This window comes from Azolla caroliniana, unplaced genomic scaffold (genome assembly GCF_043228905.1).
Source record: "Azolla caroliniana isolate FFs.n. ecotype wild unplaced genomic scaffold, voAzoCaro1.0.p SCAF_11, whole genome shotgun sequence".
Taxonomy (NCBI): Eukaryota; Viridiplantae; Streptophyta; class Polypodiopsida; order Salviniales; family Salviniaceae; genus Azolla; species Azolla caroliniana.
The window spans coordinates 21,816,864-21,830,571 of NW_028230446.1; the positions used below are offsets into that span (position 1 = coordinate 21,816,864).

At 37.3% G+C, this 13,708-nt stretch overlaps 3 protein-coding genes across 9 annotated transcripts; 1 reads left to right on the top strand and 2 right to left on the bottom strand.

Annotated features, from left to right (window-relative positions):
- Positions 1–1,421: 1,421 nt before the first annotated feature.
- MUS81 (Restriction endonuclease, type II-like superfamily protein) lies at positions 1,422–8,690 on the bottom strand. Of its 7 annotated transcripts, none has more exons than XM_087327421.1 (13): positions 8,591–8,690; positions 7,185–7,720; positions 6,251–6,326; positions 5,297–5,383; positions 5,052–5,177; positions 4,634–4,964; positions 4,386–4,549; positions 3,023–3,080; positions 2,774–2,932; positions 2,360–2,439; positions 2,047–2,278; positions 1,861–1,947; positions 1,422–1,777 (listed from the first exon to the last, which is right to left on the bottom strand). In XM_087327421.1, exons 2-13 carry the CDS (start codon positions 7,462–7,464, stop codon positions 1,646–1,648), a joined length of 1,812 nt encoding a protein of 603 aa, XP_087183547.1. In that variant the 5' UTR covers positions 7,465–7,720; positions 8,591–8,690; the 3' UTR covers positions 1,422–1,645. The 7 variants fall into 7 exon arrangements, with proteins under 7 accessions (XP_087183547.1, XP_087183545.1, XP_087183546.1 ...); XM_087327419.1 differs by having other exon boundaries at positions 2,774–2,947; XM_087327420.1 differs by having other exon boundaries at positions 4,386–4,552.
- Positions 8,691–9,760: 1,070 nt separating this feature from the next.
- LOC147858537 (uncharacterized) lies at positions 9,761–10,852 on the top strand. Its single transcript, XM_087327324.1, has one exon. It carries the CDS (start codon positions 9,823–9,825, stop codon positions 10,714–10,716), a length of 894 nt encoding a protein of 297 aa, XP_087183450.1. The 5' UTR covers positions 9,761–9,822; the 3' UTR covers positions 10,717–10,852.
- A 497-nt stretch (positions 10,853–11,349) lies between these two features.
- Positions 11,350–13,586, bottom strand: LOC147858538 (pentatricopeptide repeat-containing protein At3g53360, mitochondrial-like). The gene is made up of 3 exons (XM_087327604.1): positions 12,952–13,586; positions 12,606–12,708; positions 11,350–12,359 (listed from the first exon to the last, which is right to left on the bottom strand). Exons 1-3 carry the CDS (start codon positions 13,522–13,524, stop codon positions 11,350–11,352), a joined length of 1,686 nt encoding a protein of 561 aa, XP_087183730.1. The 5' UTR covers positions 13,525–13,586.
- Positions 13,587–13,708: the final 122 nt, after the last annotated feature.

A 13,708-nucleotide genomic window follows, 5' to 3' on the forward strand; every position in this document is an offset into this window, starting at 1 on the left:
GATCTAGAGGCTAGCTAACTTAACACAAGGTCATGGAAATGACACCAACAAAGCATATACATATGTATGGTCAAGAGTCGCCAAACACATAAGGTTCCAAAGTTTAATGTGTAAAGTGAAGATAGCAAGCTCAAGGAATTAGGACTAGGAGTCATGAACTAAATTTAATGATGTTATCCAAATGGCTTTGGCCCTTATTTGACCTAAAGCTAGAAGTAGCCAAACTTCCCCTTAAATCTTAGACACTTTCAAGGAAATTTGTCAATGTTAATTCAACATTACATTAGACTTTAGACAAATATCCGTTCTCATCCTTGTCATCATGAAAATTCATCTTATTGATTTGTTCACATGTTATTAAACAAAGTGAGTTCAATATTGAAATAAAGGAATGGATATGTTAATAAATTTGTCGAAGATCTACTTATCATGATCATGTTGAAGATGAAAAAAGTTTGTCAATCGTATAATTGTTTAAATTCACAATTTTGGTCACTATCAAAGTTGACCAATTGGGCAAAAATTTGTATGCCCCTTTCTACTTTCATTTTGCAAAACTGAACAAAAATTGACATTTATTATCAGCTATTTAGTGATCATTCTTAATCTTTTTCTTAAATACACACGTTGAATGATCCTCTACAGAATCATGATCATCTTCATTTGTTAGTGTTGCCTAAGGCAAACAATGCAATTGTTCTCAACCCTAAGGTTATTAAATCTCAACTATAAACTATATTTTAATGAGAAACCATTCTTTCTTTTTTTTAGTAACACTTTTATTACTAGTGGAAAACCTCAAAGTGAGGTGAAAAGCCACAAAGAATAAAGAAAAATATACAAGCATCAATTAGACACTAAAGAGCTTAAAAGCACTCAAAAGTAAAGGTTGTAAATTTGGAGTGTAATGTCTCTAAGTTGCAAACAATCAAATAGAAATTGCCTAATGAGAAACCATTCATTTGCAAACTTTGAGGTAAGATGAAACAATGAAGGTAACACTTAGGAACACCTAGACTATATCCTGACAAATAATTTCATTATTATGACAGTGATAACCTTCTCAATTTAAGCTTGATGCTTATCATTCATCTCAAATGGTCATATTGCCTGTTGCTAAAATGTATAATTTAAATAATAACCTTTTAGCTACTATTGGTTTTATCAGTGGTAGTTTTGACATTATAATTTATGACAGAACTACTCTTAAAAAATATTAGTCTACTTCTTGCGTCTTAAACACATAAAGATATCCTTTATTGTGTTCATATATGTGGGTATTTTTTGGAACTGAGGTTTGCAGAGGCCATTAGGTTTAATTCGATTCATTTTGTCTCTTTGGACTGAGGTTTGCCATTGGAAAAAAACAAACCAATTGTAACCTTTTTTGAATTCATGTTTCAAGATTAAAAACTACATGATTGGATATAAAACCAGTATCAATTAACAAAAGATATATAACTGAACTTTGTCTCTTGAGGATATGTATAAAAGAAAAAGACCTTTATTCCATCGAAACTAAATAGGGGGGCCACAACCAAAACTATATAATATCACACAAATCATAGAAAACTTTGCACCTGAAAGCATTTCATTCAACAGATTGGATCAACCAAATAACATCTCTATTTCTCTGTTTCTCTGGCTACACTATGTTGCATTCATTTGAACAAATGAATTGAAACACCTTTTTGCTGACCACGCCAGTGATCTCCTTGTTTTGATTTCTGATGGGAATGCCTTTGAGAAGGTTCTCCTGGGCTTTTTCATCTCCTTTCTACATCACATGACAGGCAGTTAGAATCACAGTTGAGCTTGAGAATGGACATTCATAAACTGATTGTGGAAAAAAAGGCATACAAGTTTGGAGTATGCTGACATGAGTGACAAGGGAGTAGGATATCTGTCTAGAATTGACTGTGCAATGCTCTCCGTTACTTGCTTTACCTACAATCATTGCACTATTATGAAATTATTCACTGAATTGAAATCATCGTTTCTCTTTTATCATAGCAATTGTACAATTTATCATCAATGAAAGCATACCTGCATCAGCATCACACCGAACACATCACGCACTCTCTCTTTCTCAAGAGCTTTGCAATCATCTACAAATTGCCTGTATGTCTTGCACAGACTTTGCCTTTGTTTGTCTCTACTTAGTTCATCATACAAACCATAAATTGCATGTGTGAGATGACCATACAATCTCATGGTATCACGTACATTGGATGTTCTTTGTACATCAAAACCTTCTGCAATTTCAGTAGTGAAACACCTGCCTCCCACAAAAGCAGAAACTTCTTTAGAATCCTCACACCACCAGAAAGACATAAAGGCAAATGAACATTTAACATACGCAGTCTTTATACTTTCAGCAGAATCCATTACGTTGGGATCTCCTTCAACCACGTAAATCAATTTCTGTAAACCACTCCTCTGCAACAAATGATGTTTATAATCATCCATCATGCTCTTCATAATAATACACAAAGTCAATGACAAACAATTAAAAAATTTGCATACAAACCTTCCATCTTTGCTTGATTAAATTCTAGATGACATTTCACCATTACTTTATATAGTCCTGTGTTTTGTGAGCATTAACACTACATGGTAGTTTAGATGCTAAACATACTGAATAATAATCATGGAACATTTGCTGCCTCTTGCAATAATCAATTCATATTCAATTTAACATTATAGGACATGCCAGACAGTTGTGTTCATTCAGTAATTTAATAATGAATCCTGCAGAGACTTGAGAACATACCAGCAGACGAAGTTTCTGTTGTTTGTATCGTGTATCCTTAATGGAGCTCAACAAGTCACCTACTTTCTTTCTTTCTATAATAAAATCAAGGACGTACTCTTCACCGCTTACTTTATGCCTTGCAATCCAGAGTGTATCACCAATTGGAAGGTGCCTTACCTGTTGAATGAGGAACTAATACCTGATATTCTGTATAATTCAACTGAAAAATAATCCATATAACAGTATTTCAACAGCATGAAGAGTTACCTCAACTTCAATTTTGAATTGACATTGCAACTGATCAGCAAACTTGTCACGAGCATTTCTACAAGAAAACAGAAGATTTTTTTTGTTTTTCATATAAAAATATTATACAATATTTTGTACAATACAAAAATTAGAAAGTTGCAAAGCACAAGATCACATGGACAGGGAAACAAAGAAGCCAGCAACAAATTAACTACAGTGCATCTCTACAACAGATAAAGACAAAAATACAGAGAGAACCAAACCCTCGACCTTAATATTCATCGAAGATCTTCTCTAGAAAGGGAATTTCTGAATATATGCTAAGGCATTAGAATATTCTCTTCCTGCTGTACATTATCCATGTTGGGTTATTTAGTTTCCAGCTGCATGGCCTCCTGATGTAATCGAGAGAGCACTGAATCTCTGCTTTCTTGAGACTCGTATGCTCCATATGATTGCCAGAATCACCAACCAAAGAATCTAAAATATGTTTTGCTTTTCGCATTACAATCATTGCCCAAATAATCAATGCAACCTTAATCCTGTATTTTATGTGAGCAGAAATCTTGGCCAACTGCTTCTTGTGACCTGTGTGCTCCATATGATTGCCAGAATCACCAACCAAAGAATCTAAAATAAGTTTTGTTTTTCGCCTTACAATCATTGCCCAATAAATCAATGCAACCTTAATCCTGTATGTGATCAGAAATCTTGGCCAACTGCTTATTGATCATTTTTCTCTAGGATAATTCTGTATGGAATGACTGTTGAATTAATTATACCTTATTTTATATGTATTGGCACTAGCTCATGACTACATTTTTGAAAGTTTCCTACCATTTCCTAATTTGGAAAGAAGGAAACACATTTATTCATTTTCTCAAGGGACTTGAGATTGTTGGATGCCATAATATCCACAGAAATACACGAGAATTTACTTTACCTTGGAACGCTGAAATTCATTGAACCCAGTAGTATCACTCCCTTAAGAACCACCCGCCAAGAGTGAATCACTCCCTGATATACACGTATCGAATGTCTGTCCTTAGTAAACCACAAGGGTGGTTGTACATTTTCTTGGTTCTTTATGGGAGCCTGTTTTATAATAAAAGCATCTTTTCACAGGAAATAACGGGAGAGAAGTGCAAGGACATCCGTCATGTAAAAATTCTTTTAAATCTACTGCTAAGATGGCATTCCATGTGTCAGACCAGCCTCAACTCTATCCCAGAACCTTATCAAGAGAAGTTAATATCAAGACATTAGAAGATATCAAGATTCTATATTAAGACCATTTCAAGAATTTGTTTCATGAGCCCCACATTATAGAACAAGCTACACAATTGTTTGAAGCATTGTAATATTAAATCTATAATCTTACCCTTTACTTCCATTCATGAATTGTTCCCGATCATCAAGGAGTAATATCACAGCATATACATCAACGAACTGTTCGCCCTCCAATAGAGGTGGCATCCTTAATCCACCCAATTTTGACTCATTATCCACTACATCAATATTTGAAGTTTTTCTAAAAACTTCTGTCTGCTTTTTAAACCAAAAGATCGAGTTAAGGATCAAAAGAAACAAAATAAAATATATAAAAAAAACACGCTAACAGACAAAAACCTGCAAATGTTGTTCTTCATGGCATGTGAAACTATCAACCTTTACTTCATCTTCACTGTCAGATGAAAGGTCAGCTACAACCTCAGTGTGGAGGGATCTGTTGGAATGAGAGATGTTTTTGCTGGCATGAAAGATCACGTTTGGTGGGTTTGAACTGGAAGATATGGGATGAGAAGCTTTCAAGTGGATATCTGCTGCAGCAGACGATACTGAAGCTGAGCACTTCTTAAGCCGCTCACCAGAAAATGATTTTGCAACAAACTCCATGTTTAATCCTGACCTCTGTATACACTCTTCGGCAATAGACATGCCTTCTTCAGACAACTTATATCTGAAATAATTATGACATCATAGATTTGAGCATAAAAGGTGACAAAGACATCAAAGAGGTTTAAAAAGCCATAACCTTTACCCTTACTTTGCAGGACAGCTGGACCTTACGACTAAGCCCTTGGTGACAAGTGTCTTCATTGAGCTCCATCCTGAGTACCAATCTTTTGTTGAGGACCCAAATTGACCCGACATTCCAGAAGACTTGTTTGTCCTATAAATATGGAACACATATTAATTTATTAGAAAGGAAATGCCATATCGAACCCCTCACCATTAATTATTCAAACGTCTCTTCTTTAGAAAGATCTGTAGGTAAGAATAAAGACTTACTGAATTGGCATGCGAGAAAGACCACTGGCATCTGCAGCATCGATGAGCTCTTGCTTTTTCATGTATTCCCTGCCTTCCTGCATTGCTCTGACCCACCATATACAGTTTTAGAGATTTTCCAACTGTGGAAAAAGTGTCCACTTTCTTTCATGTTTCTCTACATTGTTCAACATTGTAAGCTCCACATGACTAGAAAGGTATTTGCACCCTATCCTACAGAAGTTCATAAGGTTTTTGTTCGAATCCACAATGTGGAATAACAGAGGAATAAGGTCTCAAGACTTCTCGTGCAGAATGATGCTTGACATATAGGAAAGTGAATAGATGGACAAAGAACCTGATCCTCCCGATCATCTCAGAGCTATGATCAAGACATAGCCAACCTACCATCAGCATCCCATATCGACAGATATCAAGATGACTAGTACCTTGGAAGAGGTAATACAATTATCACAAAGAAAGCCTAGCCCGCATCACTGATGTCTCCAAACTTCAGCCTTCCACGTAATGTGTTTTATGAGGGAAACTAAGCCTCATACTTGTACTTATGTTTTGTTAATATTAGTGACAGAAGATGTATTCTTGTCCATATTGCTACTATTCTTAATGATCATATACTTCGGCCTGAAAGGAGCCCATTTGGCTACGAATCCAAGATCTTGCAGCAAAAACCTCAATTATCACAAGATTCTAAGGGAAGGACAGCACTTTTGGCTCCAAACCAGGGTTTTCTTATCGCAAACAGCCTCAATGACCAGATACTTCAGTTTCAGTTTGAACTCAAAAAGAAAAAAACTCAAATGATCACACTTGGGCCAGCGAGAGGGAAATTTAGCCATAAACAACCTCGGTATTCATATTCACACAAGAATCAAATTCCACAGGGAAACCAAGAGATCTTATGAAAGCCAACTCCTTAACAAGAGATATCAGAAGCAAGATGAGACTGCTTACTTGTGTAAAGTCAAGAGAATCGCATATGGAGCCGAGCTTTTCTGAGGGACATACCGTCGCTGCTTTACCTTTTCCTCTACAAAGATATAAAAACCAAAAGAATTACAGAAAACAAAAGATATCATGTAGAAAAACCAAAAGAGCTACAGCAAACAAAAGATATCAAGTAGAAAAACCAAAAGAATCACAGAATATATATATATATATATATCAAGTAGAAAAGAAAATGAATTAGACAAAGGAGAAAGGAGAAAGAAGAAAGGATTTATTCCTTGTTGGGTAGCCTAGTGGTTAATGAATCAAATTCAATCTTTCACTGCTCAACAACCCACAAAGCACTCTGAGGACGCCAAATTTGTGGTGTGCTCAGGTGGATGGACGTGCACAGGAAGGAGAAACGATTTTCTGCTCACCTCTAGCCAAGGGGTACCATAAGGATTGGGGCTCCATACCAACAATCCACTAAAAGTGACAGTTAATGTGTGCTGGGGTATGCACAAAGATGAACATAAGAGGGCTTGCCTTTCTAGCAACAACAACGCACTAAATAATCAGCTGTGACTTTCAACACTAATAGAGTTCCTTCAAAGAGTTGAGGTTTTTACATCAACAATCAAGTGTGTTTCAATCAATGCTGTGAGATCTAAAGCTCACCACATCATAAAAAAGACAAGGGATGCTTCATGTGTTGGTGTGCATATGTACATGGTGTTGAATATCTACCAACAATCAAATTCTTGACTAAGATTTTCTGGAACTCAATCGTATACATTTGAAAGTTGAGGTTGGATAAAACTTGATTGGTATGTTACAATGCTTGAATTTCAATTCTCATGTATTACAAGAAAGGAAAAATGAAACTGGAACAATAAAGAAGACGTGAGGAAACAAGAGAAGAGAACGGGAAGCATCTGTGTCATTTTCTCGAACTTACCTTTTTGTTGATCGTGAACTTCTGCTCCTTCTGCAGATTCATCAGAGAAGAAATCTTTCAGAAGCTTAAGCATCCATTGACCAATCCCATTGACTTGAGAAGCTTCTCTGAGGTTACAGATAGGGTTCTTGCTATCACACACATTCCTGTAGGCCTTTGTGAGCGTAGCATCCAACTTCTCTCTGTACCCTTCCTTTTTTGCCACGAGCTCTTCACGCTTCTGCAGGATGTAGAGAGCAAGAGGTTCGTTCTGTGAGCATGCCACATGAAAAGAATTCATCTCCGCGTTTCTAATAGATTAAGAATTGAATCTCCATTCGAGAAAAACCATTGGCAGCTGCAGCATCGATAATGCTCTTGCTATTTCATGTACTCCCTCCTGCCTTCCAGCATTGTTCTACTGCAACATGAACATTTTAGAGATTTTCCAATGTGGGAAAATTGTCTGGTTTCTCTCATGTTTCCCTACATTGTTCAACATTGTAAGCTGCTCTTGAGGATTTCCAGGAGTCTCTGCATAGCTAGCCCAGCCTCGCCTACAGAAGTTCATAAGACATTTGTCAAAATCGGCAATGTGGAATAATAGTGGAACGATGTCTCAAGACTTCTTGTGCAGAGTGCTACATGACTTATAATGATTGAAAACTTCATAATAGTGGAACAATGTCTCAAGGTTTCGTGTGCAGAGTGTTACATAACTTATAACAATAGAAAACTTAATAGTAGTGGAACAATGTCTCAAGACTTCATGTGCAGAATGCTACATGACTTATAACGATAGAAAACTTAATCATAGTGGAACAATGTCTCAAGACTTCATCTGCAGAATGCTACATGACTTATAACAATAGGAAACTTAATAATAGTGGAGCAATGTCTCAAGACTTCGTGTGCAGAATGCTACAAGAGTTATAACGATAGAAAATTTGTATAGAGGTCTTTGGAAAGTTCATAGTATTGCTCGAGTATCTTGAACGACTACACAATTTGAATAGGAGTGCAATCATAATGGGAAGATGTCTTCTTGTGCGTATTGCTACTTCACTTACAGCAGAAACGTTCTTAAAGTTCATTGTATTCTCGAGGGCCACATACTTCAACAGGAAGGGAGCACATTCCACTCCAAATCCAAAATCTTACCAGAAACCACCTCAATCATCAGATTACCAGCATTTTTTGCTCCAAATCCCGGTTTAATTATCACAGACAATCTCGATGATCAGATATTTCACCAACATTGAGCGCTTTAGACAAGTGGACAAAACCATATGACAAAACAAATTCAATGAATAGACAGTGATCAAATACAGGAAAGAAAGAATGACTTTCCACTGGGAAACCAAGATCTTGTGAAAGCCAACTTAATAAAAAAAGAGACAGATGATGCAAGATAAGAGGTCGCCTACTTGTGTAAAATCGAGAGGATCAAATATGGAGCTGAAGTCTTCTTCTGAGGTAGCTTTTCTCCGCCGACGCGACGCCTTCCCTTTTCCTCCTCCACAAAAGATATGAGAAAAGCAGAAAAAAATGCCGGAAACGGAAAGCACTGAGTGGAAAAAGAGAAGGGAAGGGAAAGAAGGGAGGGAAGGGGGGGTTTAAATGGCAGATCCATTCATCCATCCCCATAAATACATATACATACATACATACATACATACATACATATACAATACATACGACAAAAATGGGTTCCTCTTCTCTGTCTTCTTGTCCACCAACAAAGACCGCATCCCATTCACTACCTCAATTCCAATGCTTTGCTTTGCTTGGTTGCTTGCATGGTGTTTGTGGCCAAGGTTTTCCCTTTGGTGTTGGCTCCGAGAACATGACACAACTGTCTACCTACCCGACTTTCAATGTGGTGGCAACATTATGTTTTCGACCAAAGACATGACATATGTATGTGAAAGAAGTAAAAGGTTCACCAGGAGCTTCCACCTTCAACAAAAAGGGGGATGAAGGTGAGGATGTGAACAACAATAACCACGATGGGCGGGGAATGGTTGCATCTGAAATATATATACATATGGAAAGTAGTGCGAGGAGACAACTTTATGGGAAGTGTTAATAACAAACAATTATAAGCCTCTCTAACATAAGCACTCGGTGAAACTTTGTAAGGATATCGATAGGAGAGAAACACAAATATTGGCTTGAAAGCACATTGTGAAGGGTAGTAGTAGTAGATTGTGTGGGGCATGTGGTGTATATGCCATCTAGAGAGCGAGTTTACGTGAGACAGGTGTCATGTGGTCGACCAAGGTGTGTGGGCATCATTGGATTTATTCTTATTTATAGGTCATTTTGGCCTCCTAAAAGACGTTAATACATATATCTTTCTTTCTCTCTCACTCAAAAGGAGATACTAATTCTTACTATTATTATTATTACTATCACTATTATTATGGATTATGATTATGATTATTATTATGTCCTCTCGAATCTGGGAATCTCTGCCGGATGAAGCAAAAGATTCAATCGAAGCAGAGGCAGATAGAGACATACAGACATTAGGCACAGATAGAGAGAGAGAGAGAGAGAGAGAGAGGAGAGAATCAATCAATCTATGGCTTCTTCCTCCTCTATCCCCATCTTCGTATGGCCTCTCATTCCCCCTCTTCCTTCTGCAAACGATAAGATGCTCCCCGTCATCTCTTCCCTCGCCATCTTCTTCTGCATTATGATCTCCTTTCACATCTTCAACAAACTATGGAGACAGATCAGAAGAAGAAGAATACGAAGGGTTGACTCATCAACTACCCCTGCTAGACAATACATGGATTTCTCACAAGAGACAACGAAGATCACACGGCCCTCGGGCCTAAACAAAGAGGTCATTGAATCATTGCCAATATTTACATACACAGGCCTTGCGGTCGAGGAAGGAGATAAAAAAGAAAAAGAAAAAGAGAAAGTGAAAGTGAAAGAGGATTCCATTAACGAATGCTCTGTTTGTCTCTCAGAATTTCAAGAAAATGAGGAATGCAGACTTCTTCCCCGATGTAGACATAGTTTCCACACAAGATGCATCGACACGTGGTTCTTGTCGAATTCTACTTGCCCTCTTTGCCGTATGAATGCCAATCCCTTTGCTTCTTCAGAAAACGATAAAACAAGTAGGTTTAATTCTACTACCACTTTTCATGGTGATAATGATAGAAGCAGGCTAAGTTTAGAGGCCAGTTTTCTTTCTAATTCTCGAGGCCACCGACATGAACCAAATTCTAGATTTGACACCATTTTCCATGATGATGATTCCAATGAAAGCAACCTAGGTCATACAACCTTGGTCAGTATTAGGGATGGAGAGGGCTCTCGAAGGTCCATATTATCTTACTCGGTCCCAAGCACAAGGGACCGGGTTCAATTCCCAGCAAATGTACTCTTCTGGGGCAATGACTTTCAAGTGAACTCTCGCTTGGATTTGGAGCATGTAATTGTTAATATTTCTCAACCACAAATCTCTTCTTCGATCACTTTTGGTTGCTCCAACCTTACACGAGATATTTCGCAAATACTTAGACAACCCTAATTAACCAACCTCAATCATGTCGAGCCTCGCCACATTGTATAATATGACATTGTGACTGAAAACCATTCAGAATCACACTTCAATGGATCATCTCTTCATCAAAAAAAAATTGAAATTAACATATTATGTCAGCACATCATCTTTCTACGCATACTACTAGTAAGCCTTGAAAACAGAACCCTCAACACTTGAGAAACATTAAAGATACCACTCTTTATATATTTCTGTGATATTGGGTAATTAACACATGAATTGTATGGCCAAAGGCAAGTCTCATAATTATCGAGTAAATGAATCTTCTTATCATAATTCTATACATCAAATTGCCCTGTACATTGGTAGTTGGAAGTACTCGGACTATACTGCCAAAGAACTACGCATGAATCCATAAAGGATGGATCTCTTTGAATTCATATCCTTTTTAATAAGAACCACATCTTTGTTATTTGACAATGTACATAATTCAATTATAGAGACCAGTGAATAAAGCATTGTCAAACTTTGGGAACCTGAAATCAACTCTTAATAAGCATTTCTTCCGTTTACCTCTCATCCACTGTGTTCCTATAAATTACCGTTACAATATATAGTGTGGAAACTTTGGGTTCAACAGCATTAATACGCTATTTTTCTTTAATCACGCATCCTTAAAGGGATCAGTGCCATATACATACATTGAATTTCAACAACATGCTGAAAAGCATATTCATCAATATTGGTATTGCCATGATTTCTACAAGCACCCAATAAACTCATCCAGACTTCAGCATCCGGTTGAACAGGCATATACCTAATAGCATCAACCGCCTCATCCAATAGACCAACACGACCTAAGACATCCACCACACAAGCATAGTGATCAGTTGTTGGGGTAAGACCAAATAATGAAGACATTAAATAGAATACATGATAGGCTTCACATACTAAACCAGAGTGATTGCAAGCATAGAGAACCACGATAAAAGTGATAAGATCAGGCATCATATTATTCCGCATACAATCGAAGAGCATTAAACTATCCATGGATAGACCCTGTTGAGCATATCCGCCAATCATACTATTCCAAGTTACAATGTTTTTACCCGATATATAATTAAAAGTGTAATTTGCCTCCTTCATAGCTCCACATTTCACATACATATCAATGAGGGCACTCTTGACATAAATGTCCACATTCGGGCTGCATTCCATGATGAGATTATGAACTTGCATACCATAATCTAACATTGCCATCGCTGCACATACTTTAAGAATGCTAGACAATGTAATAGAATCTGGCTGTGGACCTTCTTGTTGCATCTCTTCAAACACCACAAAAGCCTCATGGAAAAGCTCAAGCTGTGCATATCCAGTAATTATCGTATTCCATGACACTACATCATGATTCTGCATTTTCTTAAACAATTCATGTGCTTGATCAGAAAAACCAGAAGAAAAGTGTGTTCCTAAAAGTGCATTATATAAGCATATCTGTGATTTATATCCTGTTCCAGTAATCCGGACATGTAGCTGCTTCTGAAGGGTTCCATTGGAATTAACTTTTAGCATGCCCAAGATTGTGACATGATCAGGTAAGAAACACCTCTCTTGCATATCCTCAAAAAGTCTTTGGGCAATGTAACAATCACCATGGGAAGCATACCCTGCAATCATTGTGTTCCAAATAGGAGTATTAAGATTCGTTTCTTTTATCTCATCAAACACTTTCCATGCCAGAATTAGGTTTCCACATTCTGTATACATGCAAATGAGGCTGCTCAATAGAAGTGCATCTAGCTCACAGTGCGTACTGACAATAGAGACATGGATTTGTTTTCCTTCTTCAGTAAACATAAGACTAGTGCATACTTGTATTGCGGTTGAAAACACAACATTGTCACATTTCAAACCTTCTTGTTGTTGCATTTGCTTAAAAAGAAAGAAGGCCTCTTCATGTAAACCTTGACGTGCATATGCTGATATAATAATTGTCCACGATACAACATTTCTTTCCTGCATTAAACTGAATGTTTGATGAGCATGCTTAATATCACCACACTTTGAATACATGTCAACTATAGCATTTCCAACATTTATATTGTTTTCGACATCAAGATTTCGCGTATTATTTTTCATATTGAGAGATCTAAAACGGCTTTTATTGCATTGAAAATGACCCCCATGGAGGAGAAGGAGATGAACTCTCTTTCCTCTCTCTACTGATCCCACGCTACCACATGCTGTGAACATACTTACGAAAGTGACCTCATTTGGTAGAATTCCTTTAACCATCATCTCTTGAAACCGAGTGATGGCTTCTTCAGAGAGATTTACTGCTACATAACCAGCAATGAGAGATGTCCAGGACACCACATCATCAACAACATTATCACGCATCTTATAAAATAAAAGCAATGCTTCATCAATATGACCACATTTCATATACATGTCAATCATGCTGTTTCCTACAAATCCATCCTTTTCGAGATTCCTTTCAACAATCTGGACATGAATCTTCCTTCCGACGTCTACATCTTGTAAAACAGTGCATGTTTTGAGCATAACAATGAACGTAACCTTATCAGGGACCACTTCTGCACAGAGCATCTGTTGAAAAACCCGAAAACACTCGGCAGAAAACTCTCTTTTTCTAGAATATGCAGAGATGAGAGACGTCCATGACACGACAGAGTTACTATGATGAGGCAGTGAATCAGACAAGTTGCGAGCATCTTGCACTCTACCACACCTGGGACGAATCTGCAAATGGGAAGTTTGTTCAAGGAACTCCGATTTCTGAGTATGGATGATAGACGCGAAAGGAAACATCTCTATATCTTCCCTCTGCAATCCTCAAATGTTCTCTATACAATACTTCTGCGCAACGGATCTTCTTCCTCCATAACACCTTCTATCCGTATCCTCTCGCATTACAAAAATATTTACTTACCCATCCATACATTCTCACTGCATTCATTCCCTACATCAAATCTCAACAAAATTCTTTCTACAA